Genomic DNA, 15,593 nt, shown 5'->3' on the forward strand with positions numbered 1-15,593 from the left:
TCGTTCTGCCCCTGAACAAGGCAGTTAACCCACTGTTCCTAGGCCGTCATTGAAAATAAGAATGTGTTCTTAACTGACTTGTCTAGTTAAATAAAAATACATCTCTAGGCTACACATAGGACACACTAACCACAATCAATCCCCACAACCCGGTTAGGTACAGTAATCAATGGGCCTACTGCTGATCACTGATACATTATCGCCTGTAGCGAAGCCATAATCACCAAGAAAAGCCATTGTGGGAAATGACTTAGAAACAAACAGGTATATAATTAAAACCAGGCCATGCGTTCATTGACTCTCTCCCTGCACAGTGAGTTGTGGTCCCCAGACTGGGGTTGCAGTGTGCACACCCCTGGGGCCGTATGTATCAAGCTCAGTGTATCTCAGAGTAAAAGATTACATGGACAGGGGGGAGCTGATCCTAGATCAGCACTTCTCCTCTGAGAGGCTTGAGACATAATGCCCCTGGTCTGCTGACTGATCTGTGGTGTACAGTGTCTCCCCACACAGAGAGAGAGTGAGAGAAGCCATGTCACCAGCTTTGCTGCCAGCCTCCGCTGGGGAGCAGGGAGGGAGGGCAGTACTCTGCAGAGGGGAGGTAGGGARAGGGGCTGATCGATGTCAGAGCCCATCTCATCCATTACAGAGATGAAGTGCCCTAGGAGGTAGTGTTGCTCATGGCTAGAGGGTGTGGCCTTTGTTTATGTGAATATACTGCTGACTGTTAAATTCACCTGAAAACACCGTGGGAAACGCTGCACTGCAGGGTATCGGGATAGGAAAATTAAGTAAAGAGGTCTAGGGGGAAAAAAAGATTGATACCTATAAGAGAAATACCAGGGTAATATATTCCCTCATCTTGTCCTTGTTGATATTATCTGGATAACAAACAGTATGTTCAGGGTACCTGACGTGTACAGGAGACTTGTTTGGGGAGTTTGAGCAGTCAAACTGAGTTTTGTGTTTATCTCAGGGCATCACCACTCTGTGTGTGTGTGTGTGTGTGTGTGTGTGTGTGTGTGTGTGTGTGTGTGTGTGTGTGTGTGGTCGGAGTCACTCACTCAGGATGACGTGTGTAATAACGAAGGCGAAGATGAAGACGGTGAGGAAGGAGAGGGACAGGATGAAGAGGTAGAAGAAACGATAGTTCCTCTTCCCAACACAGTTCCCCACCCAGGGACAGTGGTGGTCAAAACGCTCTGCAGAGAGAGAGGAGAGAGGAGAGAGAATAGAGAGGAGAGAATAGAGAATAGAGAATAGAGAATAGAGAAGAGAGAGGAGAGAGGAGAGAGAGAGAGAGAGAAAGAGGGGAGAGAGAAACAGAGAGAGAGGAGAGTGAGAAAGAGGAGAGTGAGAGAAAGAGAGAGAGGAGAGTGAGAAAGAGGAGAGTGAGAGAAACAGAGAGAGGGAAGTGGAGAGAAAGGGAAACAGAAAAGTGTAAAGAGTGGAAGAGTGGAAGAGAGAATTAAAGGTGAAGAGGGAAGAGGGTAGCGGATAGAAAAGGAAATAAAAAGTGGAAAGACAGGGGAGAGTAGATGGTTTAAAAGTCATACATATGGAACAGCCATGGAGTTAGTCAGTTTCTCCTATTATGTTCCCACAGAAAGAAGCCTGAGCGTCTGAGTGAGGTCCAGGTCTACTCCACTCACCGACACAGTTGTCACACAGGCTGCAGTGCGAGGCCCGTGGGGGCCTGAAGATCTTGCAGGTGAAACAGTACTTAAGCTTGACCGTCTGCCCGTTGATGACCACCTCTCTGATCCTCGGGGGCGGCCTGTACCCTGGACCACTGGGGCCATTAGCGGCGTCTGAAGAGGACCACACAAGACCAAGTCAGATTTAGTTCACAAGGGAAGCATATTCCTTTGTTTTCCTATGTTGGATATCCAGTGCAGTCTCAGAGCTGTATCTTATTTCTAAAAGCACAGCCAGTCTGGTAAGGGCCAGATACGAACTCCTGTATCCAAGGGGGCTCTGGCTCTGTTTTTATTTCCCTGTTCCCTGTAATAAACAAAATAAGTCACGCAATCACATCAACAGTATAGGCTTTCACAGTCAGCACATTTTACTGGCTTCCTCGCTGATGCAATTTACAGCGGCAGGCACCTGGGGCACGGTGGTACAGTGTTTACTTAACATTACATTATTCATCTGCAGGACCTAGCACTCATCCCACACACACACTGCATGCTCTTCCTGCTTGGAGATGGGGGCGCACACCTAATTGATCCAGAAAAAGCTRTTGKGGKSTGGGGGGGGGGGGGCKCCCGGTGGGTGGGGGCCAAAGGGACGGCCATGCAGCCCTGCATAACACTCACTCTGCATCACTGCCTTGGACCATTGTATTCATACGCTGCATCATTACTTGTTAACATTTCATCGCACTGTACCGCTGGTTTATTGTTTAATATAAATGGAGTGTATAAACGTTAAAGATCGCTCCGCCATTTCTTGGTTGCTATAACTCTAATAGTTTCAGTTTATGTAACAAAACAAGCAAGGATAGTGTATAAAACCATTCTACCATCTAAACCGCTGTGAAATATATTTTCCATAACCAAAATATTGTATTTTCAGCTGTTTGAAGCTGGTGTACAAAACCAAAAGGCACAAAAACTCAACTTAAGAATGGGAAGCATAGAAATAGCGCACATAGAACATATTTACTGTTTCTTAGACTTGCTTTAAATGAGAATGACAGATCTATAACAGATATTTCTATGTGAATTTGGTCGGGTCGCTCAAAAAGTTAAATATTGCAGATTTACCTATCAAGTTTTAGGCGACAACGGAGTATCAATGTGGTGAACATCTATTGGATTGATGTTTAACCTCAATATTTAACCACGACTTTGTGCATATGAAAAACATGACATTGACAGTGGCGGTGACAGTAGCGTCGGAACAGAGCATACATTAAGTATATTGCGGAAAGGGAATGAGATCACTTGCAATCACATTCACGTCATTCTTATACACAGAGGATTGTGAATGCATTTAACACGACTCCTGCTGAAACAGTGCAGGAATGATGACAAGTCTATATAAAAAGGAGGAGAGAGAGAGAAAGACACAGTGAGAGAGAAGCACGGCAGACACCAGACAGAATGCATTGTGGGACTGCAAGTTGTGGAAAGCAGCAAATAAAGCAGCTTAGAATTGAAAACACATCGAGCTGCTCCAAAGCTAACATTCGGGAGCGAGACTGAAGAAGCGTGGGAGAAAGAGAAAGTAGTAGTTTGAAGACGTTTAGGTTGTGAAACAGACAACAAGACTACCTCTCCATAAGTTCACTGCTTTTTCAGTGCAGGCCTGTAATATTACTTTTCATCAACGTTTAATAAACAAAATGTCATTCTCGTTTATAGGTATTGTTTGTAGGCACGATTTTGACAACAATTGGCACCAATTTCCTGTTTGTAGAGTTGACTGTACAGTCCAGAACATCTAGATCCTTTAATACAGGATGTGCAGATGTTATTTCTAGACGTGCATCACATAGTGACTGGCCACATACACTAAACAACCAAACTGAGTAAATATAACAGAATTCTTTCCACCCTTCCTCATCAAATGTATACAACATCGGTTATGTCCCAAATGGCACCCCATTTCCTATATAGTGAACTACTTTTGACCAGAGCCCTATGGGGACTGGTCAAAAGTAGTGCATTACATGAGGAATAGGATGCCATTTGGGACGCAAACATGAAACGTTTTCTCTCCTGCTATAAGAAAGCTGGAGTTAGATGCAGAGCAAGCAATGCCCAAATTTGCTCATTCTCTCAGTAATGACTCTTTTGTGATTGACAGGTCTGTTCCGGAATGCTGTATTCACAGGGAAAACACAGTTCTAAATATACATTGATTGTTCGGTCTGTATAACACAGATTCTCTCAATGAACATCCCTGACTCATTCTTCTTGGTTTGCATTGGATTGGGTGTCTCATAACAAAAGGGAACAAGTGTCTTGCACCAGTGATAAAGGAGGGTTGGTTCCCAAATGGCACCCTATTCCCTACATATTGCACTACCTTAAACCAGAGGCCTATGAGTCCTGGTCAAAAGTATTGTACCAAAAGGGAATATGGTAAAACATTTGCGACACGGCTGAGATCTTTTCTAAATTGAACTCTAAAATGAGTCCCTTAAAATCAGGCTGTTTGGACAACATGCCATTGTGCTCAGGGCAAAGCACCTCTCAAAGCTGATGTCATCTCTGAACACCTTATCATCTCACTGGCACGCACACACAGGCGATTAGAGGGCGGCACGTGATTGGCTCGATCCACGCCGTTTAATAGAGGTCGGGTGAAGTTCACGTTGATAACAAATCTATCTGCCTCATTAGTGGAACACAAACAAGGAGAAGCAGCCACCTCAGAGTTCTGCCTCAGCAAAGTCCCAAAATGCACCGTATTCCCTACATAGTGCACTACTTTTGACCAGAACCCTGGACTGTTAGGAAACCAGGTGGTCTCCATAGTTACCAATCTGTCTCTCCAGGTCGGCAGCCTCGTCGGGTGTGGCACGGGGCAGGACTCCCGGGTCACTGAAGCTGGCTCTGAACAGCATCCCCAGAACAAAGACAAACAGCACCCCTCCGATCACCGGGATGGCCGGGGTCAGGTTGGACGCCAGGAACGGGCAGCTGGAAGAGGGGAGGAACAAAAATAATTAGGAATGGAAAAGCATGTAGCTAATTTCCCCCCCAACATCGGACACCCCCTAACTTCGGACACTCTAGTGGTTGGAGGATTAAATCACCTCGAGCTCAACATTTAAAAGGCCTGGAAAAGAATAGTACGTTTTGGGACTAAAGACATCCTTCTAGCTAGCTGACCATCAATTTGAATTGCAGTTTATGTAAGTTTTGAGAGTTTTCAAAAGTTAAATATATATAACTCAGCAAAAAAATAAACATCCTCTCACTGTCAACTGCATTTATTTTCAGCAAACTTAACATGTAAATATTTGTATGAACATAACATGATTCAACAACTGAGACATAAACTGAACAAGTTCCACAGACATGTGACTAACATAAATGGAATAATGTGTCCCTGAACAAAGAGGGGGTCAAAATCAAAAGTAACAGTCAATATCTGGTGTGGCCACCAGCTGCATTAAGTACTGCAATGCATCTCCTCCTCATGGACTGCACCATATTTGCAAGTTCTTGCTGTGAGATGTTACACCACTCTTACACCAAGGCACCTGCAAGTTCCCGGACATTTCTGGGGGGAATGGCCCTCACCCTCACCTTCCGATCCAAAAGGTCCCAGACGTGCTCAATGGGATTGAGATCCGGGCTCTTCGCTGGCCATGGCAGAACACTGACATTCCTGTTTGCAGGAAATAACGCACAGAACGAGCAGTATGGCTAGTGGCATTGTCATGCTGGAGGGTCATGTCAGGATGAGCCTGCGGGAAGGGTACCACATGAGGGAGGAGGATGTCTTCCCTGTAATGCACAGCGTTGAGATATCTGCAATGACAACAAGCTCAGTCCGATGATGCTGTGACACACCGCCCCAGACCATGACGGACCCTCCACCTCCAAATCGATCCCGCTCCAGAGTACAGGCCTCGGTGTAACGCTCATTCCTTCGACGATAAACGCGAATCTGACCATCACTCCTGGTGAGACAAAACTGCAACTCGTCAGTGAAGAGCACTTTTTGCCAGTCCTGTCTGGTCCAGCGACGGTGGGTTTGTGCACATAGGCGACGTTGTTGCCAGTTATGTCTGGTGAGGACCTACCTTACAACAGGCCTACAAACCCTCAGTCCAGCCTCTCTCAGCCTATTGCTGTATCTAGGTGGGTGGAAAGTTCACAACTAATAAAACTGTTAGGATAAACAGGAATGTGCACACACACATAATTGTTTGATTCACTTGTAACAACAAACTCACTTAAACCATGCCTAGTGTTTTGTTCATGAACAGATGTTGGTTAGCACTACTGTACTGTCTGTCCTCTGTACCTAACGTCATTAGATGACAAGACTGGGGCCGGGGCCAAGGAGGAATGGCCTTCCTGGAAAGCTTTCTGTGGCACAATTCAACACACCCCATAGGGTTCTGGTCAAAAGTAGTGCACTATATAGGGAATAGGGTGCCATTTGGGACGTATCCACTGACTGAAATCTACTGGCCTCAGCCTGAGAAGAGAAGATTTCCAAGCATTTTCCTCGACTGGCATCCGTGACAAAAGCATGAAATGAAAGGTATGCCTTCATATTTATTTTCACTTTATTACTTCAAATGACCAGACACGCCATTCTTCTCTTCTCATAGCCTGGGTCTATAGCAGCATACGATTTTCCCGATTTGGATCCTTTGTTCGTACCCCCCATGTCAATTGAACTTATCCCAGAGGCTGCTCCAAGACGCCGCCAGAGGGAGAAGAGGTATTCGGAGTGGACTTCTAGTCCGACTCAGGTGGCGTGCACATCATCCACCGCTTCAGAGTATATTACTCGCTAATGTTCAGTCTCTGGACAATAAAGTAGACGAGCTCAGGGTGAGGATCTCCTTCCAGAGAGATCAGGGACTGTAACGTACTCTGTTTTATGGAATCCTGGCTCTCTCGGGATATACTGTCCCCGTCAATACAGCCAGCTGGGTTCTCAGTACATCGCGCAGACAGGAATAAAGAACGCTCCGTGAAGAAGAAAGGTGGTGGTGTATGTTTCATGATTAACTACTCATGGTGTGATTGTGATGACATACAGAAACTCAAGTCTTATTGTTCATCCGACCTAGAATACCTCACAGTCGTGTATATACCCCCTCAAGCCGGTACCACAACGCCCCTCAAGGAACAACACTGGACTTTATGCAAACTGGAAACCACATATCCTGAGGCCGCATTTATTGTAGCTGGGGATTTTAACAAAGCAAATTTTAGGAAAACTCTACCAAAGTTCTATCAACACATTGACTGTAGTACTCGCTCTGGAAAAACACGATCACTGCTACTCCCCCTTCCAGGATGCCTACAGGGCCCTCCCCCGCCCATCAAATCACAACTCCATTTTGCTCCTCCCTTCCTATAGGCAGAAACTCAAACATGAATTACCCGTTAAAACACTGGTTTGACCAATTGGAATCCATGCTTCAAGATAGTTTTGATCACGCGGACTGGGATATGTTCCGGGTAGCCTCTGAGAATAACATTGAGGTATACACGGACACAGTGACTGAGTTCATCAGAAAGTGTATAGGGGATGTTGTTCCCACTGACTATTAAAACCTACCCAAATCAGAAACCGTGCATAGATGGCAGCATTCGCGCAAAACTGAAAGCGCAAACCACCACATGTAACCATGGCAAGGTGACTGGGAATATGGTTGAATACAAAACAGTGTAGTTATTCCCTCCGCAAGGCAATCAAACAGACAAAACATCAGTACAGAGACAAAGTGAAGTGGCAATTCAGACACGAGACGTATGTTGCAGGGTCTACAGACAATCACGGATTACAAATTGAAAACCAGCCACGTCGCAGACACTAACGTCTTGCTCCCGGACAAGCTAAACACCTTCTTTGCCCGCTTTGAGGATAACACAGTGCCACCGAAGCGACCCACTCCCAAGGACTGTGGGCTCTCATTCTCCGTGGCCAACATGAGTAAGACATTTAATGGGTTAACCCTAGCAAGGCTGCCGGCCCAGACGTCATCCCAAGCCGCGTCCTCAGAGCATGCGCAGACCAGCTGGCTGGAGTGTTTACGGACATATTCAATCTCTCCCTATCCTAGTCTGCTGTCCCCACTTGCTTCAAGATGTCCACCATTGTTCCTACACCCAAGAAAGCAAAGGTAACTGAACTAAATTATTATTGCCCTGTAGCACTAACTTCTGTCAGCATTAAGTGTTGAGAGGCTAGTTAAGGATCATATCACCTCCAACTTACCTGACACTAGATCCACTTCAATTTGCTTACTGCCCCAATAGATCCACAGACAATGCAATCGCCATCGCACTGCACACTGCCCTATCGCATCTGGACAAGAGGACTACCTTTGTAAGAATGCTGTTCATTGACTATAGCTCGGCCTTCAACACCATAGTACCCTCCAAGCTCACCATTAAGCTCATAGCTCTGGGTCTGAACCCAGCCCTGTGCAACTGGGTTCTGGACTTCTGACGGGCCACACCCAGGTGGTGAAGGTAGGAAAACACCTCCACTTCACTGATCCTAAACACAGGGGCCCCACAAGGGTGCGTGCTCAGCCCCCTCCTGTACTCCCTGTTCACCCATGACTGCGGGACCACGCACGCCTCCAACTCAATCATCAAGTTTGCAGACGACACAACAGTAGTAGGCCTGATTACCAACAATGATGAGACAGACTACAGGGAGGAGGTGATGGCCATGGCGGAGTGGTGCTAGGAAAATAACCTCTCCCTCCACATCAACAAAACGAAGGAGCTGATTGTGGATTTCAGGAAACAGCAGAGGGAGCACGCCCCTATACACATCAACGGGACTGCAGTGGAGATGGTTAAAAGCTTCAAGTTCCTCAGGGTACACATCACTGACAATCTGAAATGGTCCACCCACACAGACAGTGTGGTGAAGGTGCAACAGCACCTCTTCAACCTCAGTAAGCTGAAGAAATTCTGCTTGGCCCCTACGACCCTCACAGACTTTTACAGATGCACAATTGAGAGAATCCTGTCGGGCTGTATCACCGCCTGGTACGGCAACTGCACCGCCCGCAACCGCAGGGCTCTTCAGAGGGTGGTGCGGTCTGCCCAACACATCACCGTGCCTGCCCTCCAGGACACCTACAGCACCCGATGTCACAGGAAGGCCAAAAAGATCATCAAGGACATCAACCAACCGAGCCATGGCCTGTTCCCCCCGCTATCATCCAGAAGGAGAGTTCAGTACAGGTGCATCAAAGCTGGGACCGAGAGACTGCTTCTATCTCAAGGCCATCAGACTGTTAAATAGCCATCACTAGCCGGTTACTACCCGGTTACTCAACCTTGCACCTGAGAGGCTGCTGTCCTATATACATAGACATGGAATCACTGGCCACTTTAATAATGGAACACTAATCACTGTTTACATACTGCTTTACTCATTTAATCTGGATATACTTTATTCTATTCTACTGTATTTTAGTCAATGCCACTCCAACATTGCGCGTCCTAATATTTATATATTTCTTAATTCCTTTTAGATTTGTGTATTGTTGTGAATTGTTAGATACTACTACACTGTTGGAGCTAGGAACACAAGCATTTCGCTACACCCGCAATAACAAATATGTGTGTGACCAATAACATTTGATTTGAATTAGGAAAAGGATTGGGAAGCATCATGTCCATGTAATCCGTTAATATTTTGGTGGGCACAATATCCAATCAAAATCTCTTAACCCCACGTCTGTTCCTTAAAGTCTTCTATGGGCTGTTACAATATTGGACATCAAGATCCCCATGATTTAAAGAGTGAGGCATGTTGAGCGCAGGTTTGAGTAATTGGTATCAGGTTATAGTCTTGGCATAAAACTATATTAAATATTTAATGGTACTAGCCATGAAGTGAAATACCATGCTTTTATTCACTTAGCATAGTCAGTGTGAACAGATATGAGATCTGTACGGCTGCTACTTTGGATCTGTGAGGCGGCTACGCTGGAATTGAATTAGACTGAAACTCAGATCTTATCAGTTCGTCATGCTAGGATTGGAAATAGCTGCAGCAAGTTTCCAAGTAGTCCTATTTAAAAAAAGGTAGACTAGCAGTTAAGAGGGTTGGCCCAGTAACCGAAATGTCGCTGGTTCAAATCCCCGAGCCGACTCTGTGAAAAATCTGTCTATGTGCCCTTGAACAAGGCACTTAAACCCTAATTGCTCCTGTAAGTCACTCTGGATAAGAGCATCTGCTAGATGACTAAAATGCAAATGTAGGAGATGTGTAAACATTCAGGCATGAGTTTCTCATTTCATCCTCAGGCTTTATACAATGCAATGAGTAACCAGAAGTTGATCCATTCCAAGTTTGAATCACGACACAATTCGTCCTTGTTATGTTTCATTCATTGGACCATTTGTCCAATGTTTCCCAGGCAAATCCCAGAGCATGTTGTACTATAAATGGATGAATGTTTTGGCTGTAGTTTAGAGACGCTCTCCGTTCTGGCTAGAGGAGTGCAATTACATTAGTCTTATCTTTAGTCAAACACAACAAACAGAGACCAAGTCTGAGTCCCAAATAGCAACCTATTACCGATGTAGTGCACTATATAGGTAACAGGATGCCATTTGGGACGGAGACCAAATCAAACTGGAACAATTGGTGACTCTTCTCTAGTTGCCTTGGAGATGCAGGCTGTTGGTTCGACAGGACACAAAAAGCCTAAGAGGAAACTGTTACCATGGAAACGGGAACACTGGGGTGCCATGTTTTGGAAGGTATGGAACGTGGGAGGAATGAAAGGCAACAGAGAAGGAACGATGGGTAGACCGACCGGAAAATATCTGTCAGTCATCTCCCAATTTTCTCTTTACATATTAGGATCGGTGTCACTCTCAAATGAATGAATTTGCATGTCATAACAGTGAGCAGGATATGAGCTGTCATTCAAATTTATAATTGAAGACATCTGCATATCTGACTGACTTACATCTGTGGCATTTCATCACTCAATGAATAGCCTAGGCCATTGAATTACAGGCTTGTCTGCTTAATGACTAAAATGGAAATGTTCAGGCTGATACACTAAACAAATCCAAAAAGTTTCTGAATTTGAACCCATCTTGATTGCAAGATTGCAATTATATAAACCTTTAAAAATGACCCTTTGAAAACCTGCAGAAGCTTAGAGAGCCACGAAAACATTTCAGACCTTCAACATGCGAGACAGGATCCCAGAGGATGACTATGAGACTTGCTGACTAAGTTGAAAGGATGGTTTGTCCTGTACCCCCGACCATGCGGACTGCACAACCATCACAAGACCTCCTTGTGTTCATATTTCTCAACATCTATGCATGTCAGAGCTCCGGAAAACCCAAATGAAATACATCAGCCCACCAAGGAAGGCATTCACCTGACCCCAAAAACAAGTAACTCATTACTATCACAAATATCTTTCCTGACCAATGAGGATTGAGAACCACTAAGTTTCTGCAATGTTTGGAGCTCTGCTCACCCAAAGTTTGACACTTGACTGAGTGGAGTAAATTTCATCTGCTTGGCGAAACTAAATTCTGTGACCATTTGGAAGGGAGGGGGGGGGGGTCGTTCGTTCCACCTCAAAAAGCACAAAAAAATTGATTGACACCCGCCATCTCAGATTGTTCTAAAATGTTTCTGTTGTTAGAAACAGATACAAGTAGCATTCCTGCAACATTATTTTGTTGAAATATAATTTGATATCTGAGAAATTAAGCTAATTGATTGAACCCAAATTGGCCATTTTAATTTATAGGATTAATATAATATTCAATAAATATAGTTCCGAACATCCGATTTGAATCAAACTTAAAGCCCCCCATGGACCCCCACAACCTACGCCAATCCTACCCCAACAACCAGTATAAAGTATCAGTTCACTATGTCTGACAAGTATGGAGCTGCGGCTCAGAGTATTGTTTCGTCATCCTATGTATTGTATTCTCAGTGAATTTGATGATGTTTTCTCCCCCTGTTCAGAGAAATTAGTCATTGAAGTTGTTTGGTTTATGTTCCAGCCTACATCCTGATACTGTATACTGGTTGTTGGGGTGGTATTGGTGTGGGGGGTGGGGGGGTCCATGGGTGGCTCTTAACCATTTATTTGGATTCCTCATGTCTTACTCTTTGTTAGAAAAGTTTGATCCAAATCGTATGTTTGGTACTATATTTACTGAATATCACAAAATTGAACATTTGGGCGCAATCAATTACCTTAATTCCTAAGAGATCAAAATATATTTCAAAAAAATGATGAGGCAGGAATGCTAATTTTACTACTAAAAGTATTTCCGAACAATCTTAGATGGTTGGTGTCATGGTTTTCTGAAATGATATGTAACGACCAGGGAAAAACAGTCTAGACAACATTCTCTCTTTATTTTTTTATTTWTTTWATTTATTTAACTAGGCAAGTCAGTTAAGAACAAATTCTTATTTACAATGACGGCCTACCAAAAGGCAAAAGGCCTCCTGCGGGGACGGGGGCCTGGGATTAAAAAATAATAATAGATACAATATAAATATAGGACAAAACACACGTCACAACAAGAGAGGCAACACAACCTAAGACAACAACATAGCAAGGCAGCAACACAACATAACAACAACATGGTAGCAACACAACATGGTAGCAGCACAAAACATGGTACAAACATTATTGGGCACAGTCAACAGCACAAAGGTCAACAAGGTAGAGACAACAATACATCACACAAAGCAGCCACAACTGTCAGTAAGAGAGTCCATGATTGAGTCTTTGAATGAAAAGATTGAGATAAAACTGTCCAGTTTTAGTGTTTGTTGCAGCTCGTTCCAGTCGCTATCTGCAGCGAACTGAAAAGACGAGCGACCCAGGGACGTGTGTGCTTTGGGGATCTTTAACAGAATGTGACTGGCAGAATGGGTGTTGTATGTGGAGGATGAGGGCTGCAGTAGATATCTCAGATAGGGGGGAGTGAGGCCTAAGAGGGTTTTATAAACAAGCATCAACCAGTGCGTCTTGCTACAGGTATACAGAGATGACCAGTTTAGAGGAGTATAGAGTGCAGTGACGTGTCCTATAAGGAGCATTGGTGGCAAATCTGATGGCCAAATGGTAAAGAACATCTAGCCGCTCGAGAGCACCCTTACCTGCCGATTTATAAATTATGTCTCCGTAATCTAGCATGGGTAGGATGTTTATCTGAATCAGGGTTAGTTTGGCAGCTGGGGTGAAAGAGGTGCGATTACGATAGACGAAACCAAGTCTAGATTTAACTTTAGCCTGCAGCTTTGATATGTGCTGAGAGAAGGACAGTGCACCATCAAGCCATACTCCCAAGTACTTGTATGAGGTGACTACGTCAAGCTCTAAACCCTCAGAGGTAATAATAACACCTGTGGGAGGAGGGGCATTCTTCTTACCAAACCACATGACCTTTGTTTTGGAGGTGTCCAGAACAAGGTTAAGGGTAGATAAAGCTTGTTGGACACTAAGAAAGCTTTGTTGTAGAGAATTTAACACAAAATCCTGAGTATAAGACTGTATCATCTGCATATAAATGGATGAGAGAGCTTCCTACTGCCTGAGCTATGTTGTTGATGTAAATTGAGAAGAGCGTGGGGCATAGGATTGAGCCTTGGGGTACTCCCTTGGTGACAGGCAGTGGCTGAGACAGCAGATTTTCTGACTTTATGTAACAGTATAACTTTAAACCGTCCCCTCGCCCCGACACGGGCGCGAACCAGGGACCCTCTGCACACATCAACAACTGACACCCACGAAGCGGCCACGGCCCTTGCAGAGCAAGGGGAAACCCTACATATTGGTTTCAGAGCAAGTGACGTAACTGATTGAAACGCTACTAGCGCGTACCCGCTAACTAGCTAGCCATTTCACATCCGTTACACTTATACACTGCACTCTTTGAGAGAGGTAGTTAGCAAACCAGGCCAAAGACCCCTCAGCGACACCCATACTCCTTAGCCGGCCCACAAGAATGGAATGGTCTACCGTATCAAAAGCTTTGGCCAAGTCAATAAAAATAGCAGCACAATTCTGCTTAGAATCAAGGGCAACGGTGACATCATTGAGGACCTTTAAGGTTGCAGTGACACATCCATAACCCGAGTGGAAACCAGATTGCATACTCCCAAACTCTTTCTATATAAAGATAGACAATTAGCTACATTCATAAATCAGTGGGGTATGTGTATCAAATGACACCATATTCCCTACATAGGGCACTACTTTTAACAGGGCCCCGGTCAAAAGATGCACATTGTATAGGGAATAGGGTGCCATTTGGGATGGAAACAGATTAGAGAGATAGCAAAAGCAAAGTGTGTGTGTGTGGGGGGGTTCTAACATTTTCTTTTGGTATATGTGTCATTAGTTTTCAAGATATACAACTTTCAAAATAGAGAAATAGAGCCATTATACCTGCTTAATTAAAAAAATACATGTTGAAGGTATATATCTTGAAAACTTGTTTGCTGACATGAAAAACATTTTGAGACTATATCACCAATGAAACAAATACCAAAAGATAGTTTTAGGGTTAAATTTCCTTTAAGTGTGGCACACTTAAAAACTTTGTCACTCTTTTAAAAATGACTGTTCACACCTGTAAATGATGAGGTCTTGCATGAGCTACTGTAGTGTAATTTGCACTTACTCGAATGCGAAGAAAAGCCCGCTGGTGACCATGATGAGGACCAGGGTTAGGTAGAAGACCCCGGTCTGTCTCGCCATCATGACCCTTCCATTACAGTAGAATCTATTTCGGCCAGGGAAGATCTGCCACTTCCTGCGGGGAGTCCTCTTCTTTTTGTGCCCCGAGGTCTCCATAGACGATGAGTTGCGCGTGCAGATCGGGTTATACTGACATTCTCGCACCGGCTCATCAAGTCCGAGATGCATCTGTAAATAGTGCACCTTGCAAAACAATACAAAGAATTCAGGGGCAGCTGATAAATGGGGTTAAAGACGTGCTCCGTGCTTGTTCCTGATCCTTTGGCACAGTGATGATGTAATGCTGTCAGAAAATGTCAATTTCTGTACAATACATTGCAGTACAACAACAAAAATGCTTAAATACTTTTTTTTATAAGTTTCATTTTCTGGACGTGCATCCTCCTGAATTTGATCAGCTATACCACTTTGTCAGTGTGAAAATAAACATAGCCTCAATTGTTTGAATAACACTTCCATTGTGTTTTTAAAAACTGTAACTGTAGCCACTAGCGAGGCGTTACTGGACAGACTTATGTAAACACAATGCAATCAAAAAATGTGGAGGACGCGAGAAGAAACCCAGTCATAAAGACGTCCTTCGAGTGTCCTTAAAAGAGAATAATGCTTTTCACATTTAAGTGCAGAGAAGATACAACCAATCGTTTAGCCACTCAGTGTATAAAAATGCAATTCTCCAACGAGGATATACGCAAAATAAAAGACGGGCATTTTACTGCAGAATAGCGCCGATTGGATTTCTAGAGGTGCACGGATCTCGTTGCAAGCCGCCAGTACAATAACGTCGTGTCCGCGGTCTTCGTTGGTTGGTAGCAATAATAGCCTATACTTGATACACCTCACATTCTCACAGTTCTCTCGATTCGGTAAAATAATGATTTTATAGTGTTGTTGTGGAGACGCGTAATCTTATGTTCATGCCTTCATGGTTTTGAAAGCAGAGACATTTGTAACACTGCAACAACAGCTCGCCACCCGTTGCCTGTGTTGCGGCTGCCTACAATGTACAGCAGCCCCAACAACAAACACATGCGCGCACACGTTAGTAGTGCCATGGAAATTGTAGTATCGGTATTTGTATTTCAGATGGAGTATAGTACTCTCAAATCGAAATATACATCGTAATGTTCAAATGCATAGTAATGAATAAGTA

The 15,593-nt window shown here is 44.2% G+C and overlaps 1 protein-coding gene across 1 annotated transcript in view; it reads right to left on the bottom strand.

The window, feature by feature from the left end:
• LOC111954418 (palmitoyltransferase ZDHHC14) overlaps positions 1 to 15,450 on the bottom strand; it is a 27,334-nt gene extending 11,884 nt beyond the window's left edge. The window contains exons 1-5 of the mRNA XM_070435739.1: positions 15,157 to 15,450; positions 14,364 to 14,623; positions 4,495 to 4,655; positions 1,653 to 1,811; positions 1,065 to 1,202 (exon numbers count right to left, since the gene is read on the bottom strand). Coding sequence (XP_070291840.1) covers positions 1,065 to 1,202; positions 1,653 to 1,811; positions 4,495 to 4,655; positions 14,364 to 14,608 — 703 coding nt within the window. The 5' untranslated portion in view covers positions 14,609 to 14,623; positions 15,157 to 15,450. The remainder of the gene's footprint in view (positions 1 to 1,064; positions 1,203 to 1,652; positions 1,812 to 4,494; positions 4,656 to 14,363; positions 14,624 to 15,156) is intronic.
• Between the last annotated feature and the right edge of the window lie 143 nt (positions 15,451 to 15,593).

The sequence above is a fragment of the Salvelinus sp. IW2-2015 genome, linkage group LG28, assembly GCF_002910315.2.
Source record: "Salvelinus sp. IW2-2015 linkage group LG28, ASM291031v2, whole genome shotgun sequence".
In the NCBI taxonomy this organism is placed as follows: Eukaryota; Metazoa; Chordata; class Actinopteri; order Salmoniformes; family Salmonidae; genus Salvelinus; species Salvelinus sp. IW2-2015.